Source organism: Oryx dammah, unplaced genomic scaffold (assembly GCF_014754425.2).
Source record: "Oryx dammah isolate SB20612 unplaced genomic scaffold, SCBI_Odam_1.1 HiC_scaffold_17, whole genome shotgun sequence".
NCBI lineage: Eukaryota > Metazoa > Chordata > Mammalia > Artiodactyla > Bovidae > Oryx > Oryx dammah.
Genome location: NW_024070201.1, coordinates 51,379,160 through 51,389,952, shown reverse-complemented (window position 1 = coordinate 51,389,952; position 10,793 = coordinate 51,379,160). Strand labels below are relative to the sequence as shown.

Sequence of the window (10,793 nt, the reverse complement as noted above, 5' to 3'; positions counted from 1 at the left end):
AGCCCATGTACCACAACTACTGAGCCTGTGCTCCACAACAGAAGCTACTGTAATGAGAAGCCCACGCATTGCAACTCGAGAGTAGCCCCTGCTCTCCACAACTAGAAGCAATGAAGATTCAGCACAAAAATAACAAAATTATTTAAAAAAAAGACTAGATACTATAAAAATCTCTGAAGGAAAACATAGAACACTTTTTGACATATAATCACAGTGATTTTTTGGATCTGTTGCTTAAAGTGATGGAAATAAAAGCAAAAATAAACAAATGGGACCCAATTAAAAGCTTTTGCACAGCAAAGTACAGTATAAACAAAATGAAAGGAAAACCTACAGAATGGGAGAAAATATTTGCAAATGATGTGAACGACAAGGAATTAATTTCCAAAATATACAGACAACTCATATAGCTCAGTATCAAAATAACCCAATCCAAAAATGGGCAGAAAACCTAAGTAGTTCTCCAAAGAAGACATGTAGATGGGCCAACAGGCACATGAAAAAATGTTCAGCATCACTAACTAGTCAAATACAGATCAAAACTACAGGGAAGCATCACTTCACACCAGTCAGAATGGCCATCATCAAAGTCTACAAATAATAAATGCTGGAAAGGGTGTGAAATGCTGGAAAAGGGAACCCTCGTACACTGCTGGTAGGAATGTAAATTGGTGCAGCTGCTATAGAAGACAGTCTGGAAGTTCCTTAAAAAACTAAAAACAGAGTTGTCATCTGATCCAGCGATTCCACTCCTGAGCATGTACCTGGAGAAGATGAGAACTCTTAATTTGAAAGACAGGCACCCCAGTGTTCACCGCAGCAGCATTTACTGTAGCCGAGAAATGGAAGCAACCTAAACGTGCATCAACAGATGAATGGATAAAGATTTGGTGTGTGTGTGTATATATGGTATGTGTGTGTGTGTGTATACACAATGGAATACTACTTAGCCATAAAAAGAATGAAATAATGCCATCTCCAGCAACATGAATGGACCTAGAGATTATATTGAGACAGAAAAAGACAAATATCATATGATAACACTTCTATATGGAATCTAAAAAAATGATACAAATGAATTTATTTAAAAAACAGAGACTCACAGACTTCAAAAAAAAATTTATGGTTTCCAAAAGGGAAAGGTCGGGAGAGGGGTAAATTAGGAGTTTGGGATTAATGTGTACACAAAATATATACAAATAAACTAAACAACAATGACTTATTTCATACCACAGGGAACTATATTCAATATCTCATAATAACCTGTAAATGGAAAAGAATCTGAAAAAAGAACACACATATATAACTAAACTTTGTTCTACACCTGAAATAACACATTGTAAATCAACTTAAAAAAATAATATACTTAAAATTTTAAAAATGATAATTTATGTGAACTTAAAAAAAACGATAAATTGAAAACAATAATGCCCATACTTCACAAGGATTCAAAAGATTACGATGTAACTAGGAGAAGGCAATGGCACCCCACTCCAGTACTCTTGCCTGGAAAATCCCATGGATGGAGGAGCTTGGTAGGCTGCAGTCCATGGGGTTGCACAGAGTCGGACACGACTGAAGTGACTTAGCAGTAGCAGCAGCAGAGTATCTAATATAAAGTTAAGTGAATGTTTCTTACTCTCCATCCATCAAGCCTGGTGTCTGTACCAAAATGACCTCTGCCCAGGGTCCCCTATATTGTCCAGGAGGCAGTGTAAAGAGGAAAAAAACCTAAGTTTAAATTCTGACACCACTTCTTCTGAGCTATATGAATTTGGACCTGTCAAATGACAACATCACCTACCTCACAGGGTTGTCATGAGGATTAAATAGTTGTGTGTAAAGTGAATTAGCTGCTCAACTTTGATGACTATTATGACTTAATCTGGTGAACAAAATTGGCTGTGTCCCTGAAAAACACACATTTGACCATGCTGCCCCCCTGTGGACAGAGTGCAAACAGCCCAGCAAAGAGACCTCGGTAGGCCCCTCCCTCCCCCAGAAGGGCTTGGTGGAAGCACACAGAACACAGGGACTTTTCTTCTCTGCCAGGGAGCCCATGCTTTACTCAGATATATTTAGTGAACATCCAAACCAGAATTTCTCAGAATAATGTGCTTGTTGGAATGTAGATCAGTACTGACTCAGTAGGTCTGGGGTTAAGGACAAAATCTTGAACAAGCTTCCAGATGATACTTAATGCTGCTGACCACAGGCCACTCTGAGTAAAGAAGGTCTTAACTATAATATGGGAGTGACATGATAGGAACTATTTATTAGGTGCTTACCCTCCGTCAGTAACTGAGAGAGTTAACCTATAGTAACTTGTGTAGTTCTCAAGACCCTATGGGGTAAATACTGTTGACCTCTATTTTTCAGATGAGGAAACCAAAGCACAAAGAGAGAAAAGTACTTAGCTATCTGATACATCCAGCAAGGGATGGGCCTTAGGTTCTAATTCAGGCAGCCTAGCTCCAACACCTGCTAAGAAGAGGACTCCAGCAATGTGTAGAGAGTAGCCAGGGGAGAGGCTGCGGCAAGGAGAGGAGGAGACATAGAACAGAGAGTGGACGGCAGTTGTGAATATGAGAGAGGAAGCCATCAAGGACACTTTGGCTGCCTTGTTTAGACCAGTGGAGAGATGGTAGAACCTATCACTACTGAGCTAGGACTATGGGAGAAAAAGTTTTAGGGGGAAGATAAGTTCAACTTTAGGAATGGTCAATGTGAGTGGCTTTTGGTCATCTGGACAAGTAGACAGACCTAAGTGTCTAAGAGTTGAGGAGGTGCTTGAACTTGTAAACAAACTTTGGGCATTAGCAAATGAGAAACTCTGAGAGCTTGACGTCCTATTCTAGGCCAAAGTCAACACAGTACATAACTGGAAGAGAGAGGATTGGAATCTAGTCTCCCTGGCTGCAGTGGAGGCTGGCTCTGTCCATTCTAATGGGCATTCTGACTCTGGGGAGCAGGCAGAGCATAAGACGTTGATGGGCTGCAGGCAACAAACAGGCTTTTCTGGAGCTCTATGGTGACTAAATCCAATGAACTGTCCCCAACCCCTAGATCAACAGAAATAAGGACAACTCCATAGAGAAAGACCAGATAAAGGTTGGGAGATATTTATTTTCTTTAAACAAGGTCATAAATAACAGAAACAAAGAAGGTCCCAGACTTCAGATCCTGAAGCAGGACAGGGATAGGAAGTTGTGGGGTCAAAAGGTGGAGGGGGCTACGCATCACCTAAGACAGTCACAGAGAAGATGGGCTGCAGGAGACTGCCCCTCCCTACCCTTGGAAATGGCGTGCCTGGGCAGCAGGGAGGCTCAAGTGCTGTGATGAGGCAGCTGGAAGAGGGCAAATGTTGAGGATGCTGGACTGTACTGTTTCTATGTAGGGTGACATGGAAACCACAAACGACTAAGATAAGCTGTGGGTCTAGAAAAGGCAAGCGGGCACTCTGCATACCTCCAGGGACCAACTATGAAAATGGTTAAATCTGCTTCTTAAAAACAACTCCACGGGCCTTAGCCTGTGGCTTTGTGCATGGGCTGTAGTGAACCTGGGTTGCTTTATGGCATGTGAGGGCTCAAGAGGCCCCTGGAGCAGCCTGGCCTCAGCCCAGGGCAGGTGCCCAGACATGTGGGAGTGGGACGTGGGCCCTCCCCAGATGGGAGGCCATGTGCTTGGACTGGCTGAGCCTGATTTTCAGGCTAGTTTCTTGTGATGCTATCCATCACCCCTCCCTCTACCTAAGGATGAGATCCTGACCTCTCTGGGTCTTCCAAGCGTAGAAGAATAAGATGGGGATAAAAAGGTATCTGACTGGTGTTTTATTTAAAAGGGAAAAATAAAGACCATCTTGCACATGGTCCAGCCCATGAGGCAGGGCAGGACCATGGCAAGAACAATCTCAAGCAATAGAGGTTCCTGTACCTGGGGAAACATGGGGACCCAGGTACATTACCTAATGCCAGGAATAGGGGCCCAGGGTGGCAGTTCTGATGGAGGCTTCACCCAAGGCAAGGCAGGGAGGACAGGCAAGAGCTATCCCTGAACAGGGAAGGGAGAGGAGCTGGGGAGACCAATGTTGATCGAAGGCCCTGGAAAACAATGCTTTGGGCAGGAATACACGGAAGGGTTTGTACATCTGGGGATGCCCGTCTACAGGGAGCCGGTGTCATATGGTCGGGCAGGATGGTGAGGAGACAGCGGCATCACAGTGGCCTCTGGTGCGATGTATTTACAACAGAGCTCAATGTTGAGGGAGGGAAGGAGAGCAGGTCACTAACAGCCAGGAAACACACTGTGAAGAGTGAAAAGAGAATGGAAAACAAATGTGACTCTCACTGGCTTACCCTGTCTCATCCAGGAAGCCCTTCCTAATGATCACCAAGGCCTTTGCAGATCTCGCCACCTCTTCTCAGTCCCATCCAGGGCTAGACACAGGGTGTGCTCTCAGTGTACGGCTGATCAGACCACAGCTCCAAATGGGCCAGGGCCCCCAGACACTACTTACTGAGAGAAACTAAGTCTTTATTGTTGATTCCTGGGATCCATCAATGGTCAGCTGCTTGAGGGGTGGTCTGACATCAGGGAATCACTGTGGCTCACTGTACCAGGCTCCTGGCATTTTCAATGCCTACCTTGCTTTGTCATTCAAACCGCTTAGGCCCTGGCATTTCGAACTCCCTGATGTAGAAACTGTTTATATTTCTTCAACATTTTTTCTTCAAACTTTCTGAGGGTGGGGAACAAGTTCCCCTGGACCATCATGAGAATCAGAAAAGAGACTTTCCAACTGGCATGACTCTTCACATGGCCTGCGGGGCACTGTGAGGATGGGGCCTTCTGCAGCAAAGCCTGGGAGTTCCTTGAGGTGGGACCAGGACCATGTGGTTTGGGTCACCATGCCTCTCTTCCTCCTCCTCCACAGAGAAATCTACTGTGTCTTCCAATCCGACATAGAGTTTCCCAAGATGAGAGGCATCCTTTTTCCTCTAGACCAGTGGTTCCCAAATGGGAATGACTTTGCCTCCCTTAAGACATTAGGTAAAATCTAGGAACATTTTTGCTTGACACAACTATGTGTGTTGAGAGAGTGCTACTGGTTCCCAGTATGAAGTCCAGGGATATTGTTCATCACGCTACAGTGCACAGAACAGCCCCACCACCACAAAGGATTACCTGCCTCAAATGTTAACAGTGCTGAGGCTGGAAACTTTGCTCCAGATCTCTACATAGCCTCAAGGTCTGCCTCACCTTCCTCGACAGCAGGGCAGGAGAAGGCATATAGAATTTTTCTAAGAGCCCGGAAATGGACAATTCCCATCCCAGCCTCCACAGGAAGGGGCATCTCAAGAAAAAGTACACATCACAAAGGGGGTAGGGGACTAGGCACTGTTTAATGTCAGTTTAGCAACAACTCACTGGACCAGAGCACACGGAAAGAACCAACCACGGCTTTGCAGAAACACACGCTGGGCTCTGTGTTGAGGAGGAAGAAGAAAGGCATGGTGACCTAACCCAGGCAGGGGTAAGGCAGAGATATTTACAACCTTGCAAATATCTCTTTTGGGGGGTACTGCTGGGCTCTTTAAATCTTTGTACTTCCTTACCACTGGAATCCACCGATAGGCTCTGCAAACCTGTGCCGAATCAGGAAAGTGGCAACAGCTTCAGCTACCTGGAAAAGGGAGAGATATTCCAGGCCATGTTAAGGGTAGCTACGGGGTTCAGGCTTGGAGGTCCTATAGGCTTCTGTTGGAAGTTAAGGCGTTATAGTGTCATGGTCCTGCAGTTCTGGGGAGCCTGAAAGCAAAAGGACCTGGGTCCTGCAGGGATGGCTCCAGAAAAGTCAAGAGGAATGATGTGAAGGCTTAGTTATCCCCGTAGAGTTACAAAGCACTTTTTTCCTACAGGAGGAGCACATATTAATTCCTAACTGCATGTGTTTTAGGGAACAGTGTCTACCACAGTTATTTTTTCTTCCATCTGGCTTTTGGGGATAATGGAGAAGTAGAGCTTACAATCTTAACCACAGTGTGTTAGTCGCTCAATCATGTCCGACTCTTTACGACCCCATGGAGGAAGCTCCTCTCTGTCCATGGGATTCTCCAAGCAAGAATACTGGAGTGGGTTGCTATTCCTTTCTCCATCTTAACCACAGGGCCCTGGGTAAAACAGCAGGGCGCCTGTAGCTCCTCAGCCCATACACAGAAAGGCAAGACCAAAAGCAGCTGCCAGGGAGAGGTCTGAGGGGCTGGTGGGACTGCATGTGTGTAGGCCCCACAGCAGCTTCTGCAAGTAACACAGGCTGACTCAGAGGGTTATGCTGTCTTCCGTGAGAGTCACAGTTACTCTCTCAGTTGCCCTTCTACAGGCATCCAGCACCAGACTCACCTTGTCTGGAGCATCCTCATGGACTGCGTGGCCACACTGGGGCAGGACCTGCATCTGGAACTTCCCTGGGGAAGATATAAACCAAAGCCACCTCAAGGACTAAAAAGGTCCTCTCCTTACCATCTCTGTAGCCTCACAGGTCACGTTAGCAGGCCAGGACCTCCCCATCACCCCACCCCAACAGTCGGGACCCAATTAACAAGCCTGTGAGGAAGATGGTAATACCTGACATTGTAACTTTGAGCAAATCATTTCCCTTCACTTCTTCTTTCTTCACCTACTTAATATGCATTTACTTTGGGCCAGACACATAGAAACAGTTCCTGTTTACACTATAGTCTGTCTAGTAGGAGAGCAAAACATAAAACTCAGATTTTAATACAGCATGTCGTTCCTGGGCTAACACTAAGCACATGGAACTGGAAAAACACAGGAATTGGGTCTTTGCAATAAAACAGGTATCCAGGAAGGCTTCCCACACAGAAAAAGTAAGTTACACAAAGAAACGGAGGATGAAATGGTATTTGCTCCTGAGAAGAAAAACTTTGGCATGGTGCTCATGAGAGTTAACAATGAGGCTAGAGATGTAAGCAGGGGCCTTATCATTAAGGGATTTGTAAATTAAAGATTTTGAGATTTATTATTACAATAATAAGTTACCATCTGAGTGCTTAACTATGTTCTAGACAGTACTAAACACTTTTTCACACTGTCCTGTATAACACAGTAAGCTCAAACAAATGTGATCATTTTATTAAGAGTGGACAGAGATGACTGATAAAGCAAGATCTCTAAGGAGACCAAAGAATATGGAACCCATCCCCGGTCATCAAGGCCATGATACATTGCTTTGTGAGTTATCAGGGTGTAAATGGGAACCATGAGATTGCCCAGGGAGAGTAAGTAGAAAAGAAGGAAAGTCAAGAACAGAATCTGCTTAAGCCTGAAACCTTGGCTCTGGAGTTGGCACCTTTTTTCATATAATCCAAAGTTGCCAATGCCTACTGACTTCACCTTCACCAAGCCTTTCATCTGCTCTAAAGCCAAGGGCTTCCATGAGATTGGTTCCACTGCCTCCAGTCATCTGGCCAACACACCTGAACCTGAGCACATGTCACTTTCCTACTCATTACACCTCACAATCCCTGTCAGGCTGCCATCAATTTTCTCATTCTACAAATTGAGAAAATTAAAGCTAAAGCAGGTCAAGTAACCTGCCCAGGGTGAAAAAAAATTAGTAGGAAAGAAGTAGTACTCAAACACAGTTCTCCCAACTGCAGAGTCCTTGCTTTTACCACCTCATCATGTTGTCTTCTAAACAGAACTTGTATCTTTTTGTATTTGGGTTATCTTGGACCTTTCCCTTTCCCAAGAATTCTAACAATAATAAAAATACTGTCCAGTATTCAGAATATCTCCTTTCATAATATATCTGCACACAGGACTTTATAATGCCCCTTTCAAAGACACTGCATCACTTTAATTCTTACAACTCTGAGGTCTATGTGGCAATATAATTCCCATTTTTAGATAGAAAATTTCCACATGACTTTGCCCATTTCTCTGCCCTGAGGGGACCTAGGAATGTAATTTCTTCATAACTTACCTTGCATTTGGCCAATAGTCAGATCTTTATCCAATCTATCAACACCTAGAATAAAATAAGAGAATCCACAAGTAGCTTACTTTAAAAGGCTGTATGAAATAGGTTTTGCTGTTATGAAGTAAAAATTGTTACAAAGTGGTAAACAGGATGACATTCTCAATTCATGTTAATGCCAATCCTAACTTCCTGAGTATACAGTCTCACCACATGAAGCTTTCAAGGCTGATGATCCCCATAATCACTTTGCTTGTTTAAGCTGCTTTCTGAAAACAGGCTTTACTTTTTAAATTTCCTTTTTACTCAGAATATCCTTATACCACTCAAGGAGAAGGACTTGGGTTTGACCAGGTACAGAGTCCAAGCCAGATTTAGGTCATCCCTGGTGGATGCTCATGCTTAGTTAGTTACGGATTTGTCAAAGGAAGGAGAAAGGGCACAAATGAGTAAGCACAGTATTTCACTTTGGAAGTCGCTACCCACATGGTAAACGCTTTTAACAAAGACATAATGGAGATGACAATATACATTCACTGCTAGAGACTGAATTGTGTCCCCCCACCCCAAAATGTATATGATGAAACCCTAATTCACAATGGGACCACATTTGGAGATATGAAGGTAATTAAGGTTAAATGAGGAAGTAATGAAGGTTAAATGTGGTCACAAAGGTAGGGCCCTCGTAAGATAAGATCGGTGCTCTTGTGCGCTCTGCCACGTAAGAACACAGTGAGAAGGTGGTTGTTTGCAAGCCAGTAAGAAAGCTCTCAGCAGAATTTGATAGGCTGGAGCCCTTATTTCAGACTTACAGCTTCCAGAACTGTTTAAGCCACCCAGTATTTTGTTATGGCATCCCAGGCTGACTAATACATACACATGCACACTTACCAGCCAGGAGCAGCAATTTAGGAATAGGACAGCTAAGAAAGAGATTGGATAAGCCTCGGAACCAGCCATCCCAGTATTTTTCTGTTTTTGCCAGTTCAATTCTCCAAGTGTATGGATGGTCTTTCTTGGTCTAGAGGAGTAAGAGCAAGTTTTGAGTCTCTGAGGGCAACCCCAGGAGGAACAGGATAAAAACTAGGGCCTTGGGAAAAGGAAAGGGAAAGAAACTAGCTCATATTAAGGGCTTACCATGTCCCAGACATTTTAATATACATTTAATCCTTATAACAGCCTTGTGACATAAGTTATTGTTCGACTTGCACGTTTAGATGATGAGAAGCATACTTTTTACTTTTATTAGTTTCAGTGAACCTAGGAAACTTTCATAAGATCACAAAGCCAGTAAACTGGTACAGCCAAGATTGCGCTTCTTATACTCAACTGGCAGAAAAACACATTATCAAAAGAATAACTACAAAAAACACACTGCAGTATGGAAAAATGCTTATGACGTAACATTAAGTGAAAGAAGCAGAGTACAACATGTCATCTAAGTTAGGATTACTACTGGAAAAATATGGTATGCTTTGAGAAAGAACTAGAAGGGAAAACTGAAAATATGTTGATGAAATATTTTTTCTTATATTTTTATATGTGACAATGATATGATGTAAACATGTATGTTAGTGTGTGAGCGTGCTCAGTCATGTCTGACTCTTTGCAACCTCATGGACTGTAGCCCACCAGGCTTCTCTGTCCACGGAATTCTCCAGGCAAGAATACTGGAGTGGGTTGCCATTTCCTTCTCCATATGTATGTTTATATAAACAGAAATTTATATATAATTTAAATAGTAATTTTAAGAAGGAAATGACCAAATATAACAAAATCTGTTAAACCTCAATATAAAGTAGATGGCACAGAGTGTGTGCTCATCAAATACAACATGAACAAATAAAATGTTCTCTACACTTTTTTGCATCATGAAAATTTTGAAATATTATAACTGAAATAAGTAACTGGAATACCACATCAACCACAATATGAAAATCTAGAAGTGAACATGAGACAGCATATATTGTGTTAAAGATCCTCAGATGTTTAAGGTGTTCATGTTACCCAAAGTGACTTGTAGATTTAACACAATCACTTTCAAAATCTCAATGGCACTGTTTGCAAAAATTCATATGGAATATTAAGGGATTAATATTTATTAATTTAGGCATACAATTCATATGGATATTAAGGGATCCCAAACACCAAAACAATTTTAATAAAGATGAACAAAACTGGAGGACTCATACTCTATTTCAAAATATATTACAAAGTTACAGTAATCAAAACAGCACAGTACTGGTATAAAGACAGACAAATAGAGCAATGGAATAAGTGCAAGAACCCAGAAATAAACCTCACATATATGGTCGAGTGATCTTTGATAAGGATGCTGAGACCATTCAATGGGGAAATGACAGTTTTTCAAAAAACAGTACTGGGAAACTGAATGCCCACATGCAAAAGAATGAAGTTGGAGAATATATAAAAATGAACTCAAATGGATTAAAACCTAAATATAATAAGAACCTACAACTATAAAATACAGTTGTAGGTTCTTATAAACTTTTTAATAAAGCAGTTTTAAAAAACAGATTTATGCATAAAGAAATATCTCTTGGACAACTGAAGCTTATTCAAGAACCAAAATAACGTTTTCCCTTTTTCCCCCTGTATTTTAACCATTATATATTAGAGTCCCCTCATCCCCAATAAAAATGTATAGCTTGTTTTCTTTTACAGAACAGAATGGATGCAACTGACCTCTTATGTATGTCTTCGGGCCATTTCAAACACAACTTTTTATACTGTGCTAAAGAGAGTTGCCCCTAAGAAACTGTGCCTGTTT

General features: G+C 42.3%; 1 protein-coding gene across 2 annotated transcripts in view; it reads right to left on the bottom strand.

Annotated features, from left to right (window-relative positions):
* Positions 1–3,106: 3,106 nt before the first annotated feature.
* Positions 3,107–10,793, bottom strand: part of PPME1 (protein phosphatase methylesterase 1) — a 51,466-nt gene continuing 43,779 nt past the window's right edge. Inside the window, exons 10-14 of one of the 2 annotated variants that reach the window (XM_040258859.1) lie at positions 8,894–9,023; positions 8,009–8,053; positions 6,403–6,467; positions 5,619–5,686; positions 3,107–4,306 (exon numbers count right to left, since the gene is read on the bottom strand). In XM_040258859.1, coding sequence (XP_040114793.1) covers positions 4,288–4,306; positions 5,619–5,686; positions 6,403–6,467; positions 8,009–8,053; positions 8,894–9,023 — 327 coding nt within the window. In that variant the 3' untranslated portion in view covers positions 3,107–4,287. Of the gene's footprint in view, positions 4,307–5,386; positions 5,488–5,618; positions 5,687–6,402; positions 6,468–8,008; positions 8,054–8,893; positions 9,024–10,793 lie in introns of those variants that run through there. The other variant, XM_040258860.1, reaches the window with a different exon arrangement.